Consider the following 16,618-nt stretch of genomic DNA (forward strand, 5'->3'; position numbering starts at 1 on the left):
GACTACAGCTGATATTGAAGAAGGTAAAATAAGATCTTCATACTCTTAGCATTCGTGTACACAACTGGTATAAATATCTTGGTTCCAGTATGTTCTATAGAGTCATGTGGACTGATGTGGGTTGAATGGAACCCTATTTTTTAAAGCGGGCTTTGTTCCTGTATTTTCAAAATCAGATGAATGAAAAGGTTATATTTTATTATTAAGATAAATAATAATGTTTAAAAAGACCATAGATACAATCTACTTTTTTCTTTCAGAGACCTCATACGGGTTTGATAACAATTCGTGGCCACCATTTTTGAAAATACAAGATTTTCTGGGAAAGATGACTGAGACCAAGGGAAAATTTTGTTTTTCTCTTTTCTAGACACCGTAGTTGCCCTTGCTACTTAGAGATATTTCTGCAGGATCACATTCTTTTGCCCTGTAATTTTTCCTGGAACCTGTAATTGAACGTGCTGAAAATTTTCACTCTAGCTAGACAATTTTCAGTGCTGTTTAAAGCCTAGTGTTAGTATGTCTGTCTTGTCCACCTTCTGCTAAAGACTTTTGTATAGATTAGATCAATTAAATAGACTATCACTATGGTTTCTTTTTTATCTGATGTCCATACATTCAAAATCCTGCATCAAGTAGTCCAGGCACAAGTCCTGACAATGCTCTTCATCCGATGCCCTATCTTTTCCACCGCCTCTCTCCAAAAGTGTGAACACACAGAGTTTTACTTTCATTTTTTCACACATCATCAGCTCTGTGACAGAACATTTTCTAAATAAAAACTTCCCCAGGCTAAATACAACTTTCCCAATTGTTTCAGGCCCACTACAGCGCCAGCTAAATCTAAATTATACTTAGGCAGTTCTCACATTCATCTCAGGTGGAGTTATCAGTCTGCCAGTGCATGCTTTGCTATCTAACTACCTGGAATGAATTTGGGTTCCTAAAAAATGAGTTGTCTCTTTAAAGAGAGCTGTTTGCTAAGAGGTTAGAGTGCTATGCATACACACAATTCTTGAGTTTTCCTGAGAAATACTTCCTCTGGCAATCTTCTTCTCCTGGGATGATAGCCTTGTCATATAAACACCAATAATTTATCGCCTGCTTGTATATTACAGATGTGCAAGATCTCAGACATTGGGTTAATAGAAATGATACTAATGTAATCTGACTAATCCTGTAACTTCTGAACACTACTGCTCAGCATAACAATGTGCTTTTTCAGTCCTTTCTTTCCAGTTCTATGATGACATCACTTACATTTTGTGTGATTAGTAATATCTTTATAGAACTAAGTAAGAGCAAACACCTGGACAGAATCCAGACAATAGCATATACATTGCAAACTGTATTATACTTCATTCACAGCAGCTGGTTTGTGTCCCATAACACCCAATCTGGCATCTCTAGTTCCTTTCTCAACCTTCATGCATTTACACCCTGCAAACCCAAACCCTAGCACAGTGCATTTCAGTGACAGACGGCCTTACTAATCCATCTGATTTAGTTTAGGTTGGCCTGATCCTGCAGACCACTACACTAGATGATAGCCTCCATTGCTTTCAGCTATTTCTATAGGATAAAAGGGTCACTGTTTCCACGAGCAATGAAAAAGTGAGCTGCGCCCTTGCATACTAACTAGGCCAGTGACTGTCCTCCTTACAACACTAAAATGTAGCCACCAAGACTTTCCTACATAACACTGTATTTCTTAATCACTGGTAATAAAAACATCTGGTAGCAATTTATAACAGTCACTAAAATCACCTCATAGTCAGAAAAGAACTCCTTTTTAATGGCAGAATAATACATTCCTACGACATTCTATTTGAACTGCTTCTGCATATATTTACTCAAAAAATTAGCCCTTTCTGCTAGTGGTGCTATTATTCAAGCATATCAAAGCAAAATTTGAGAGACTACACAAAGATATCTGTCTTATTGAATTTTACTATTTGCGTATTATTACATTCAGATCAATTATTTTTAATTGCAACTGTATCACAGGAGCACTGAGCTTTAATTACGAGCTTGATCAGTTAGATTGACTGGTGCTGCATAAACCTGGAACAAAGAGAGTGCCCTTATTCACTTCTTTCATCTGCCTTTCTCAGCTAATCAGTTGCTAATCTTATATAGAAAATGAAATAATTTACTTGTTTTCATTTTCATTCCTGTAAAACTCATTTCAGCAGTGAATGGAGGAGTGTAGTTCTTTCAGATGAGAAAGATAAATGTATTTTAGTGAAGATCTCCCTTGTAGCATCTAATCACTTCCATTTTGTAAATGTAGGCCTCAGTACTGCAAATACACATGCATGAAAGATCTGTATAGTCCCATTGAACTCAGGCATCAGAATTTTGAAATTATCATAGAATCATAGAATGATTAGAGTTGGAAGGGACCTCAAAGATCATCTAGTTCCAAACCCCCTGCCATGGGCAGGGAAACCCTCCACTGCACCAGGTTTCTCAAAGCCTCATCCAACCTGGCCTTGAACACTTCCAGGGATGGGGCATCCACAACTTCTCTGGGCAACCTGTTCCAGTGCCATATCATTCTAACATTGTAGAATGTTAGATTCTAACTGGCAATTCTAGGATCCTAAATCTAAAAAATAGCTTTTCCTTCGTGGCTTTAAAATTTTTTATTACCAAAGCTCTCTACACTTCTGCTGCTTGCTGTGCACTTTGCTTCCCAGCCCCTGATGATGGCATTAAGCAATTTGGTGCCTTATCCACACCAGGATCATAAGTTTCTACTTTGTTGGCGAGCCTGAACTTTAAGGCAATTTCAAAATCTGCCATGATGTTCTCTCGTAGTGCTGGGAGTCCAGCCACTTTGATAAGGGACACTAATGACATTAATCAGCAGAGCTCTCAAAAGTAGGGTGCTAGAGGACTGATTTTTAGGTTCATTGCATATATAACACCATACACTTAACCTGTAATAGTATATACTCTACAATATGAAAATCGCTGACTCTTTTAAAGGACCGTTTCTGTAGAAATGCCTTTTTCCCCTTATGCACAGTTCACACAATACCATGAGCATTCCGAGTTTTAAGCACTGTGCTATTCAGCAGGTCGTCTTCATAAAATTAATTAAAACCCAAAAATATTTTCCTTAGTCTGAGATATTAAGGAAGCTCAGTTAGCTTAATTAGCATAGCTGTTCTCCTGAAAAAAATCCAACACAGAACAATGTGGGGTTTAGCCCTTTTGTGCATAGAATATCCTGCGATGGGCCTAGGACATGAGGACACGAGCTACAGTTTGTTCTTGCAAATTCTCTGTTTCTGCTTTATTTCTGCAGGTCATCAGATAGTTACCACTGTAGTATTTCTTCCTTTTCTCCATGATAAGAAGGAAAAACGATGCAGTAGTTGGAAAAAAAAAAAGAGATAATTTATTTATTTGAAATCGTACCAAATAACTAAGTATTTTCAGTTGGAAATCAGGAATACCTGTCCTTGTTAATACTACTCACTAAAGAAAACTTAGAGACAAATTTATGTTATCAAATAGTTCAATATGCTTAAATAATTTATGTTTCCTCCCAGCTCCAATTACAGGACTATTACAAGATTTCAGATTTCCCTAATTCAATAGGTACATTTGTTTGGGCCATGTATTTCACATTTAATAAAAGGCCATACATTTAATAGAGATTTAATTTGATTTAATTTAACATACGTAGTGGAAAGATGATATACTATATTATTTTAAATTTATTTAGTATAACATAAATTCACATCTCCATTACGTTCCTCTATATTTTAAGACACGTTTACTTTATAACTATGATCTTGACTTACAAAACGGAAGTTACAGTATTTAATACTAAAGGTGTATTTGGGCATTTAAAATGTAAACATGGTAAAAAGGAATTACTACATCAGGGTTCTGCATACACAGCTATTATTTTTAAGAGATTGCACTATAGAAGAATTAGTGGACAGGATAGAGAATCAAAATTAAAAGCGTGCGTTAGAGATGAGTGAATCTGATTTAGTAAAATATATTTTGACACAGCAGTTGTTTCTTGTCAGTTCAATGAGTTTTACTCAGGGGATATCACTTCTGGCCATAATCTACATGCTTCAAATGATAATCTGCTTTACACACAACTGCTTTTTGTCTGAAATCATGCAAAGTTTTATAAGAGCTATACTTCTGATTTTTCATAGTTTATGGCATTTAATAGTGAATTTTAAGACTGTTTATGGAATGCCATCTATTCAATGAGACAGAAGAATGAGTGTTTCCTTGTGCAGTTAGTATAGGATTGTATACTTTGTATAAACATACTCCCCAAAAGAAGCATCAAGAATCTAGAAGCAAAGAGAGGTGTTGAAAACAGTTTTAAATTCACGAACACCAATTCTTAGGTTACAAGCGCATTCAACATAGATCAGAAAGGATGAAGTGTGTCTTAGATTTGAGGTCAGCATATCAGCACACTGCAACTGAATAGCATTTATAGATGTATTCAAAGAGTAATAAAGTCACTGAATATATCAAGAGAAAGATTTATGCCCACATCCCAAAGAGATTATTTCCTTCACTGGAACTCAAATTTCAGTATTTGCAGGCAGACAGTTACTCTTAGAAAGTTCTGAACAATATATTTTGAACAGTAATTTGTTACTGAAAGGTTAAAAGTTATTTCCAGTTATCAGTAGGTTATCCTCAACAGCTCATTGACATTGGACTAAAGCAGAAAAGAAATATTGCAAAGAAGCAAAATAGATGAATGAAAGCTGTATAATTTAAATGTAAAAAATTACTTCCTTTTCCTTCTGGTTCAAGCATTTTATGTGGCTCGAGTGTACTCTTGTCATTCAAACTATTGCAACAATAGAAGCTATCGAGCTTTAGATTTCGATCTTAAAATCTCACTTTGTCCAGATTTATTAGATTCTGAGAAACTCTTAATGAAGTCTGAATGAGAACAGGAAGTCTTTTTTTTTTTCCGATTGTTAATACCAGATAAAATTTCAGAAAAACTTTGGATAAACGCCAAGCATATACAGGAAAGTTAACATATCACATATTCAGAGGAAGTAGAGCTATTTTCTCCAACAATATCACATGCAAATATTCAGCTGAGACAGGGAAATAGAAAGAAAAAGTATTTGCCCTTTACAAAGTCTGGCCCTTGGTTAGTACTTCCTACTACTGCTTTTGTTGTTGTATCTAATCTTGTACACACGTACATGAGATACATATAGGCACAGGAATCTGAATATTAAAAGTGAATGCCTTTTAATATCATAATATGTCACAGTCAGATAATATAAGAAAATTACAATCAACTGCTTTCCCTTGTTTTGTACCAATTTCAGAGAAAAGTATTTTTTCAATTCAACTAATACCTCACTCCTGCAGAAATTCTCATTCATTGCTCTCTTCGAAGAATTTGCACCTAACAGTTCAAATTGACATAAATTCATAAACATAGCTTTGGCAACCCGCCATTTCACCTCAAATAAAAGGAGAGAGACATCTGAGTGTGAAGGGCCTATTTATCCTTCATGGGCTGAGGAGGGTAAGATTTTCCCAAGCACCCAAGTGAATTGGATGTTGAGCTCATTTTGATGCTTTTGTTAATTCCATTAACAGAGTACCTGGCTATTAAGATTTCACAAAGGATGCATAACACTGGTGCTTTTTTCTAGTTCAGCATGGTATAGAACGGCAGATAACACTTTGTGATTAACAGGTACAAGCAGGTCCCCTATATTATCTCCTCCTTATGACATTTACTTAAGTTATCACTATTTGGTACGTCCCTGCTTTTCCAAATTTACAGATGACTTAAGAGTTTATTTATGGTTTGTTTGTTTTTTTTGCAGTTGGGTACACAATGAATGATCTCATTTTTGAATGGCAAGAAAAGGGAGCAGTTCAAGTAGCAGAAGGTCTCACTCTGCCACAGTTTCTGTTGAAAGAAGAAAAGGATCTATGTTACTGCACCAAGCATTACAATACAGGTAGGAAAGAAAATTAGTGATAAAAACTGGAAAGACATTTAACATTAATTGTTATTTTGGAGAGTTGTTTTATTTAAAAAAACTATTCTCACTGAACTCACAAGAAGATTAAAAAATACAGGTGTGTTGTACAGGATAATGCAGTCTTAAATAACTGATACAACAAAACAAAACTACCTGAAGGCTGATCAAACTTCTATTTCAGTAAACTTAAGAAAGTACATAGTTGAAATAATTCAGTTTTATTTTTACAACAGGTACCATGACCATATCTACACTGTGGGATCTGAAGCACTGCTAGAATCCAAAAGGTCCATATGCTGTGCGTTAAGCATGGCCTGGCTCAGTCAAGAAAAAGGGACACAGGGTTGCCAAGCCAGCTATCCCTGCCCTGGTTTTTACAGTAAGGGGGCAATGCAAACAAGCTGAAAGCATCCTTAATGTACAATGGCCAGGTGTCCAAACTAGATGTGGCCTTTCTGAGTTGAAGCCTTTGTAGAATCGCACTATTTAGCTCACGATCTCTGGGATTATTTGAAAAAGAGGAGGTTTAACATTACTAATATAGTTATTTTATTTTTAATTGTAAAAAATTATCTCAATGACTGGACAATCGCATTAATAATAATCCTCAAAAAAACATATAATGAAAGCTAAGAATGCATAGCTTCCATCTTCTCACAGGAAAAAAAAACCCAACAATCTAGAACTCTTTCATTCTAATATATCTCTCTCAATTTCTGCTTTCCAGTGTGATTCTTAATAGATGAAATGTATCTTGAAATTTCAGCTTAGATCAGATTTATTTGGATTCTGCTGAAACGACAGAAGGAGCAATATTCAATAGGTGACACTCCTAAGGAATGTCCTGTTGCAATCAAATTTAAGGAAGAATGCTTTTCAATACTGAGTTTTATCACAGCTACCATGGTGCCCTAAGGGAGGGAAAAGTTCTCTAATAATTTCCATTTAGAGTGAGGAGATATTGATAGAAACATTTTGAAATGTTCCCTAAAATAAATTAGAAATACATAACATGCATTTTTACTGTATAAACACTAATATCTGGCTAATCCTTAAAGTCCTTCCAGAACTGCAAATATATATCCTACAGCAGGGCATTTTTTCACTCAAATATCCTTTTGTTAATGATAATAATGAAATTAATATTATTCCTTTTTTCTTTTTACCATAATCCCTATGACAAGAACATTTTATTTCCATTATTTTTCTCTGTCTCCTTTGAGATATATAGACAATCTCCTCTTCCTTTTTAGGATTCTCCTGCTTTTGTGCCATTTTAATATGTCCCTGTAACTGTACTTACATAACCTGTATAGTGACATTAACAAACAAGAATTGTGGTAGAAAGTATTCTTCCATTTTTCCAAAGTTCGTTTGGACAATATGATGCACAAAAGTCTCTAATCAAGGAATTAAAATATTACTGTGGCACTTAATCTGATATTGAATGGAAACCTGTTTTAAAATGTCAGAAGTTCCAGCTATTTCCAAATATCTCTCCAAACATCTCATCCAAAGCCAAATTGTATTCTTACTTACTTGTCTGAGAATTTTCATTACATTCATCATAGTTTAAACCTTTTGTTTGACTGAAACTTTTGTTTTTTTCAAAATTTTTGAGCCACTACCTTTTTCTTTGTTACCTATATTTCAAGCCTACTCAAGTTGGTACTAATTTTCTTCCAAGCAGAAATAGGAAAACATGCCAGGCTTAGGCATAACACGCTAGGTCACACAGGGTCAACTTACATCTACTATGTCTTTCACTATGGCCCTAAACTGAGCTGAGAAATGGGAGAAACAGATCTTAGCAACTGCACGTGAGGTCTCATGACTCTCAAAATATGCCTGTAAGAAAAGTGTGCTTATATTTGTGAACTGCTGTCACATTTAGGTGGTAGAAGGGGTTTACTGTCATAACTCCAGAGGACAACGTGGCCAATCATCAGTCCATTTCTGTATCGCTTCAGCCAAACTGCATTTCTATGGCCAAATGGATGCTCTAAAATGTGAATGCAGCCCACAACCCTGAGAAGGGTGCAAATCTGGAAGAACTTTGGCATGGAAAACCAGAAAGAAAAGACAATCTTACTCACACAAGACTGAATATAGTGTGACATTCTCCTCTTCAAGATAATAGTTTTTTCTCCAGAGTATTTATTTTTTTATTCAAGTCTTCAGTATTAAGTTAGTTTAATTAAATTAAAAGAGCTTGGTTTCTAGAGGGGTGGGAGTGCATTTCATGTCTTTGTTACAACCAGTATTATTAACTACAATGTGTAGGTTAAAACCCCTAAACATTATATTAAAAGACAACAACAACTAAGAGGTTTTTTCCTTCCATTACATCATTCAGATATGTGACCAGTAATGTGCTTTCTTAAGGCTCCTGCAACGAGACACTGTAGATAGATATCTTTTAAGATACTCTATAAGAAACAAAAGAAGTCATTTTCCAAAACTAGAAATAAAGCCTATTTCTCCATCCTAAAACAGATTAGATTAAAAGGATTCTTGAAAGAATGCTGAGCAACTGCAGCTAGTATGCAGTAAGTGACCAAAGAAGTTCTCAATCTAAATTTAGTTACAACACAGGATGGAAAGCTTTTCTGAGACATCTCATAAAACAGAAAAAAATACCCAAAAATCTCCCTATGAAAAAAATTCGCATGAAGCTTCAGGACGGTATGTGGAAACTCATCAGTGCACATCTCATCAGTGTTTCATGCTCAATTGAAAATGGATCACTGGAACCACAGCTTGAAAAATAAACTGCTTCTAAATATAGGGACGTAACAGTTTCAGCAACAGTACAGCATAATGGCTCATCAAGTCTCGTTTTCTGAAGTGATGCAACAACATTTTTAACCATTTTCACATTTTTGTGTCCACTGGCATATCAATAGAGAGAAATTTAGAAAGTGACGTAGAATCATAACAACCAGAAAAATCACAGAATGCAAACTGTTCATATTACAAGGATCGTCTTGCTTTACTGCATCCTCATTCACTTCCTAAGTCACATGCATCACTCCCCTGAGCTTTTATGCAGCACTCAATTTTGGTTTCAGTCACAAGTACTTTCAATTACGGCTGCAAAAAGGAAGATACATGATAGCATGAATTTATGCATAATAGCACTGCCTAACAGGCACAAACAGAAATACTCTGAATCTCAGCTTTACTCCTGCACCATGGATAATGTGCTATACCTGCACTTGAATGATGCTGCTCAGAACTGTCTTATGTCTATTGATGGGTTTTGGTTCAAAGTTTGGATGAAGTGTTCCTGGAGACAGTGGAGTTATGGTTGCTACACTTTCCACCAGAAGTGTATGTGACCACTTCTGATAACTCTGTATCCTTAATACAGTAAATCTGTGTGACAAAAAGAGACTCAACTACAAGGTCCAAGCAAACGGTCTATTCGGACTGCACTTACAGGTTTCACTAAGGTCCAAAATAATAATCTACTCGAACTGCACTTGCAGATTCAATACGCCACTATTGAAAGAGTCTCGACTACAAGGTCCAAGCAAACGGTCTATTTGCACTGCGCTTACAGGTTTGACTGTAAGGTCCAAGATAACAATTTACTTGAACTGCACTTGCAGATTCAATACGCCACTATTGCAGGTTCTTATGGATACAATGGAGAAATGCACTATTGCAATTTAAAACCAAAATATACACTATTACAATACACTGTCACAGCACATGAGAGTCACAGAATGTACTATTACAGCACAGCAGTCACAGAATACACTATTACACACACACAATTTAAAACCAAAATATACACTATTACAATACACTATTGCAGCACACAAGAGAGTCACGGAATGCACTATTACAGCACAGCAGAGTCACAGAATGCACTATTACACACACAAGAGCGAGAGAACATACAAGTGCACTAGACTTAAAGCATGCTAAAAAGAAAAAAAAAAGAAATCGCTTACCCCCTCAGGTAAGGGCTCTCAATTCCAGGGTTACCTTGGCCGACGTCCCAGTCAAGGGGGGAAAGAATCTCCTCACAGACCAGCTGTGTAGTTGGAGAAGCAACTCCCCGTTTCCAATCCAAATCGCAGGGCTTTTATCCCCTGATGTACGTGTGACTGTGTAGGTACCATGCCTAAGGAGGGTCTTTAAGGGTGTGACAGGAGTTTCCCCTTATTGATTGTACCTGAGGGGGGGTGGAGGGGGTCTTTAAGAGTCTTCAAGGGTGTGACTGGGAGTTTCCCCTTATCGATTGTGCCTGAATACCTTATCTCAAGCAACTGGACAACGGTTGGATTGAGACTCAGGGCATATTCTTTGTTGAGGGATTTCAAGGCCTTAATCAAGATTTGGTTCTTTGAATAACGCAGCACTGACTCATCAGACAACTCAGGGCTGAGCGATCTACACAGCTCCCCGTGGGTCATCTCTGCCTCAATGCAATACAAAGCAGGGTTACTTCTACAATCCCCCTGCATCACCTGTGTGCTGGGCATTGCCAAGGAACTTGATTTGAATTTATGAGCCGGATGATCCATACAATCTGCAACCTCAATGAACAGCCCACTTCCTTAACTTCACATTCCCCATTCGACCTCGTAACACATACATCACATACACAATCTTTTCTCATGATCCCTTTGGTTCCCTCTTAAGGTCAAACAAGTTGCTTAGCAACATGTATATTGTACTCCTTCTAGGTGCTACCTTCAACCGACTTAGTGCCTTATATTGGGCCATTTTGCTGCCAATACGATAGTGATTAAAGGAGACATAACTTTGATGCCTTACTCTGCCAAGAAGAACTCAAACCACTACTTGTTTTTATGAACATCTAAACCACTCTTTTTGAAACTACAGCAATGATTTTTAAGCCATGGCTTTTTAACATCTTGGGATTTTTTCTCAGAAAAGGAGGTTTGTGCTTTCTACCAGTAGGTATTCTATGGGTGTGAAATCTCTGAAGCTGCTCATTCCTTCACTGAAAAAGAAGAAATGACACACACTTCGAAAAAACAAAGTCTATGACAGACTGAGGATGTGACCATCCCTAGACACAGAAAACAGCACTGCCTGACTGAAAACTGCACAGAAAACTGCACTGCCTGAAAAAACAGGGCATTTTTCTCTGCAAGAGAAGATACCTCATTTGTCACCCCTGCACTTATCAAAATTTAAAAATTCTACCTTAAAGATTCATTGAATAAAAATTCATCAGCTGTCCTGGAAATAGAGATATTCCATCTAGATGTCCTTGCTATTTATTTTACTATCACATTCTCTTTAGTTTCTCAGTTTCTACTTCTCCCCTCCCTGACTTTGCTAACACAGTGCAGCACATGTCTAGGTTTTCACATCCCAACACAAGAAGGACATGGAGCTGCTGGAGCAAGTCCAGAGGAGGGCCACGAAGATGATCTAGAAGAACACCTCTGCTCTGAAGACAGGCTGAGAGAGTTGGGGCTGTTCAGCCTGGAGAAGAGAAGGCTTCCTGGTGATCTTACCACAGCCTTCCAGTACTTAAAGGGAGCCTACAGGAAAGCTGGAGAGGGACTTTTTACAAGGATGTGTAGTGATAGGACAAGGGGCAATGGTTTTAAACGGAAAGAGGGCAGATTTAGATTTGATATAGGGAAGAAATTTTTCACTCAGAGGGTGGTGAGGCACTGGAACAGGTTGCCCAGAGAAATTGTAGGTGCTCCATCCCTGGAAGCGTTCAAGGCCAGGTTGGATGAAGCTTTGGTCAACCTGGTGTAGTGGAAGGTTTCCCTGCCCATGGCAAGGGGGTTGGAACTAGATGATCTTTGAGTTCCCTTCCAACTCTAACCATTCTATGATTCTATGATCACAAGAATGCACTGATAACTTCTGCTCAACTCGATATCTGCCATGCTTACAGGTCCTTCCTGTAGAACTGCTACCTGCCCAGTCCATTCCCAGCCTGTACCTGTGCATGAGGTTTCTCCATCCTCATCTCAGAACTGTGCATTTGTCTTTGCTGATTGTCATGCTGATCTGTTCCTCCAGCCTACGGAGGTCCCACTGAATGACAGCTTGGTCCTCCATTCTGAGAGAGATGGCAATTGTCAGTGCAAATTCATCAAGTTGAAAAAAATTAGTTGCTCTTTTCCACATTTATTTTCAACTTTCTTTTACTGTAGTCACTATCAGTCTTACATCAATGTGAAGTTTACCACCTGCCCAAGTATTTGTTTCCAAACAAGCTACATAAAGTCTCTTCCTTCCTGAGCAAGAACTTACATACAATGGCAGGTGACAGCACCAGCACTAATATCCCCCAATATGCCATTGATACCTGCAGACTGCGACTTGAAAGAAAAAATGAATGGTAGTGCATTCCTACAGTCATTTTGTGAATCTTGGCTTTAGATACAGAGATACCAGCCATATATTTTAGGACTTCTCTAGTTCTGCATGCAAGGCACTCAAAAATGATCATTTCTAGTCAGGCTGCATGATCATAGATGCACCTGAATGTTTTATGATGAGGAAAAGCCAAGTACTTTTATAATCAGTTTTTATCAGCAAAATATAATGAAATTGCAATTTATATTTCAGTGCAAACTGCAGAAAGTATCTGGACACTGCACTTACCAAGTACTTTTTTATTACCCTGTCTCATTCTTAGAGAGGTATGAAAATAATTTTGACTAACTTTACTTATACATAATCAATTTTATAGACACTGTCTTGAAATTACCAGTTTTGCACACACATAAGTTATGGAGTGTCTTATTTATTTAAGGAATTTTATAATGGAAAGGCAAAAGGACAGAAAGTATTTAACTGTATTTCAGTACTAAGTAAAGCAGAATGCCTCTCAAATGACTGTGTAACATTCTGGGAGGAATAAAAAGGGAGTCTTTTTACTGAACAACATAAATTCAGCTAGACTGCTTGCCTAGTGGTGATTCTGATAATGACTCAAATGGGAGAGAAAGTAAAAGGAACAGTATTGCCTCATGGAAAAGTCGGTTTATATATTTCATTCTCCTTATTCATGCTCTCTGTGAAAATCATCTGCCATTATAATTGCAGTGTGATACATAATACACTGTACTTTGTTGCCAATAGAGGTTAATTGTGGTCTTATTTTAGCAGATGTAGAGCAAAAAAAAAAGCACATAACAAAAGGCAGAAGGAAAGTGCTGGTGGTCTATGTCATCCCTCTTATGGCAATTCAGACTTATTTCATTCCAAGACTATGTTTTCAGCCAAATTGCTATTTCAGTTAGAACATAAAATTGTCCTCAGAAGATTTCTTTCAAGGTTAATAACTTTAAAATAAAAAGCTTTCTATTTGGGTTTTTGAGGCTTTTTTTTTCATTAATCCAGTTTGTCTGAGGACACTTGGAGCCGGTTCTCTCACTCTGAATAGAGACAATAGCAACCTTTGCCAGGGTGATTCCATCCTATGTACTAGATAACCTAAAACATTAAGGTTTACATATGCAGGGCACTTTACAAAAGCCTTGACTAACTACATGATGAATGCCCCATCCCTGGAAGTGTTCAAGGCCAGGTTGGATGAGGCTTTGAGCAACCTGGTCTAGTGGAAGGTGTCCCTGCCTATGACAGGGGGGTTGGAACTAGATGATTTTTGAGGTCCCTTCCAACCCAAACCATTCTATGATTTGGTTTCAGGACAACACTGATCAAAACTTCACCTCTCTGGGGCTCTAAATTACACTAGACTATCTTTCTATTACCTAGCACACTGACATGTCCCAACTCAGGTTGAGATGAGTGCCAGAACCAGCATTAAGGAAGGGCTGGAAAAATATAGCAAAGAGAAAGTCTATGGTAGCCTGCAGCAAGATCATGTTAGGCTGTAGCTGAACAGCAACCTAAAACCCTCTCACAAACTATTCTCCGTGTGTGTCCTGTGATAGACATTTGTTTTGAGTAAATATAGGTCCTTTTTTTCTTCATATAAAGGTATAGAAATTAGACAAGAATATTCAAAACATTGCAATGGCAACTATTTAGTGAGAACCTGGGAATCCAAGCTATTCATCATTAGAAAACAGTGAAAGACATAAAGTGCAGTAGTTACATTGCATCAATGCATACAAAATCTGTTTCTTGAGTCCACCTATAGTTTTGTCTTAAAAGAGTCTTTAACTCTTGCTTTTAGAAGAAAGGACTGTCTTTACTTTTCTCTCTATAGAGAAAAGTATGTCAGCTGGCTTTTGCAATGTTATCTTTTCCACACTAAATGAGGAACTGTGATTTTTATAAGTCTACAAATGGTGAATGCTGCAGAGGTTCAGAAGAGCACCTAGAAATAGATACTCTAACACAATTTTCAAATTCAGGCTGAGCTGGATTCTTATGATCTTTATGAGGAGTTAATGGAATTGAGCTGCTTAAGAAATTAATTTCCAGAAGACAGACAGATGGGAGAAGGTCTGTATTGTATTAAGGGATCTAAACCTAAGTCAGCCATTTAGGCTGAGCATATCCTAGCCACTGAAGATGTCTCACTATCCCTTTCTCCTTTCCTGCTGTCTCTCAGTACTAAATCTCAGGTTAAACTTGTGGCTCTAGCAGTTTTTCCAAGAGGGAAAATGCAGTGCTAGAGGAGAGGGCCATCATTACTGTCAATTGCCCCAGGACTCTGTTAGCAAATCTCCATAGCTAGCAATATTCTTGTCCTTGGGCTGGCTGTTTGTGCTCATTAGCCACTGGCAAAACCAGAATTGCATAGTCTAGACTCGTATTGACCAATGTGTTGGAATCAGAATATAAAATATCCACTTCTCAGATCTAAGATTCATACTCTGCAGGGATCCATAAAGATTTATTCAGATTTGCTTAACTTAGTTTAGTTTAATTTTGCTAAGCTTTGGACTATTCTCTATTAGGCCAAGTATAAAATTCTTATTTTAAGCACACATTTTAACGTAATTTCATTAAGCTAAATAGTCTTAAGGCCACAGTCCTCTCTACTTCTATAAAAAATTTCACAGTAGACCAGATATTAGCATTATCAATTACTTTTCTTATAAGGAAGGCTAGACTATGACTTACTAGTATCTGAAGTATATGAAGAACCAACACTTTCAGCAGATATTTCTCCATTTTGCATGGATTAACAGTTGAATCTCTGCACCCTTAGTATTTTTGTTTGTTTATGCTTATTGATATTTATATTTTTATTATGTTATTAATTTTTAATTTCATAGTGATTAAATAATTATTACTCTTGTCTTTATTAAGTATTTCTCAAGCACACTATTTCCTTCGTTCAGGTTCCTAAGGCAATCCTCCATTATGAAAACTTTCTATGTATCTTCAGAAACAGCTACTCAGCCTCCCTGGGAATTGCAAACATGACCATGACATTGTAAGGGTACAGTAAGAAGAATTTCTCCAAAGGCATATCTTAAGGGATGTTAAAAGAGAACAACTATATTTAAGTTCTACCAACTACTGTCTCTGGAGCAGTTTGAGGCAGATAAAACTGAAAAGAAGGACCCCTTATGGCCTGAAACCTACTGCTTGTGCTTGATTTCCCTTGTACATCCCACAGTGCTGGTCGTGCCTTTTAATCACATAGGCATACTGCTGCAGAAAATTGCTTTCCTTGGGTTACTCACAGTTAGCCACAGCAGAAACAACCAAAAAAGAATATGTGACCTAGACACCGAGTCCCAAGAAATGCCAAAAAAGAAAAAAAAGATGGGGGGGGGGGGGGGGGAAGAAAAATCGTATAGACTGACCGGAATATACATTTTTGCACTCTAATATCAGTTTCAGTGTGGACATTGCATGGAAATCATGTCAATACATCAGATCTGATGTTGTTACCAAAGAACATGTGTAAGAGAGAAAAATGCACCGTTGCATGTATATATACCAGTATGCCCACTTCATATGCATAGGTACAGCATTCAGTAAGGCAGCACTTTTGGTGCCTTTGTCACTTGAAACCCTAGTTAGGCTAGACTTACAAAGAACATTACCTCTCTTTCAGGAAAAAAAAACTGCTTGTCCTTTAGGAAGCCTTCAATAACTGTTCTTTCTTTTGCATTACAAAAATCCATCCATTGCATGGATTTCATGCATGTCTATGTTTAGCTCTGGTCTGAAACTAGCATCACACCTTAATTTGTTACTCAGCCTCAGCAAAACCACAATACCACAAAGGTTTCATACACTCCTTCTAGCTGCTCTCCATGACATTTACAGTGCACATCAGAATGAAAGAGAGCTTACCTTCTATGTACTGCAAATGAATTATTAGAGCAATGCTCTTAGCTGCTCGTCTATCTCCTTCCCCAGCTGAGATGACTTCACGGGTATGTGTCTTCTGATCCACTCAAGCATCCAGTCAAATAGATTAAATCATAGCTAACTTGGCTTTGAATTCGAAATGGGAAGAGGAAAGGGACCGACAGCTGGATGCTGGCTTCAGCTGGGAAACCACAGCACAACCTCTGCTGGCTGCCTTCTAGCTGAAGCTCACATCTGCTAGTGCAAATGGGTTTTTTCCATTCTGCTTCATTAGTCAAGTCTACGCAGGTGGTTCTGATCTCAGCCAGGAAGAGCAAAAACTAACATCAACCCTTCCA

At 37.4% G+C, this 16,618-nt stretch overlaps 1 protein-coding gene across 1 annotated transcript in view; it reads left to right on the forward strand.

The window, feature by feature from the left end:
• GLRA3 (glycine receptor alpha 3) overlaps window positions 1–16,618 on the forward strand; it is a 90,266-nt gene that overhangs the window by 60,203 nt on the left and 13,445 nt on the right. Inside the window, 1 exon segment of the mRNA XM_086611886.1 lies at window positions 5,859–5,996. Within this exon segment, the coding sequence (XP_086468012.1) occupies window positions 5,859–5,996 (138 nt within the window).

The sequence above is a fragment of the Tauraco erythrolophus genome, chromosome 5 (genome assembly GCF_009769465.1).
Source record: "Tauraco erythrolophus isolate bTauEry1 chromosome 5, bTauEry1.pri, whole genome shotgun sequence".
In the NCBI taxonomy this organism is placed as follows: Eukaryota; Metazoa; Chordata; class Aves; order Musophagiformes; family Musophagidae; genus Tauraco; species Tauraco erythrolophus.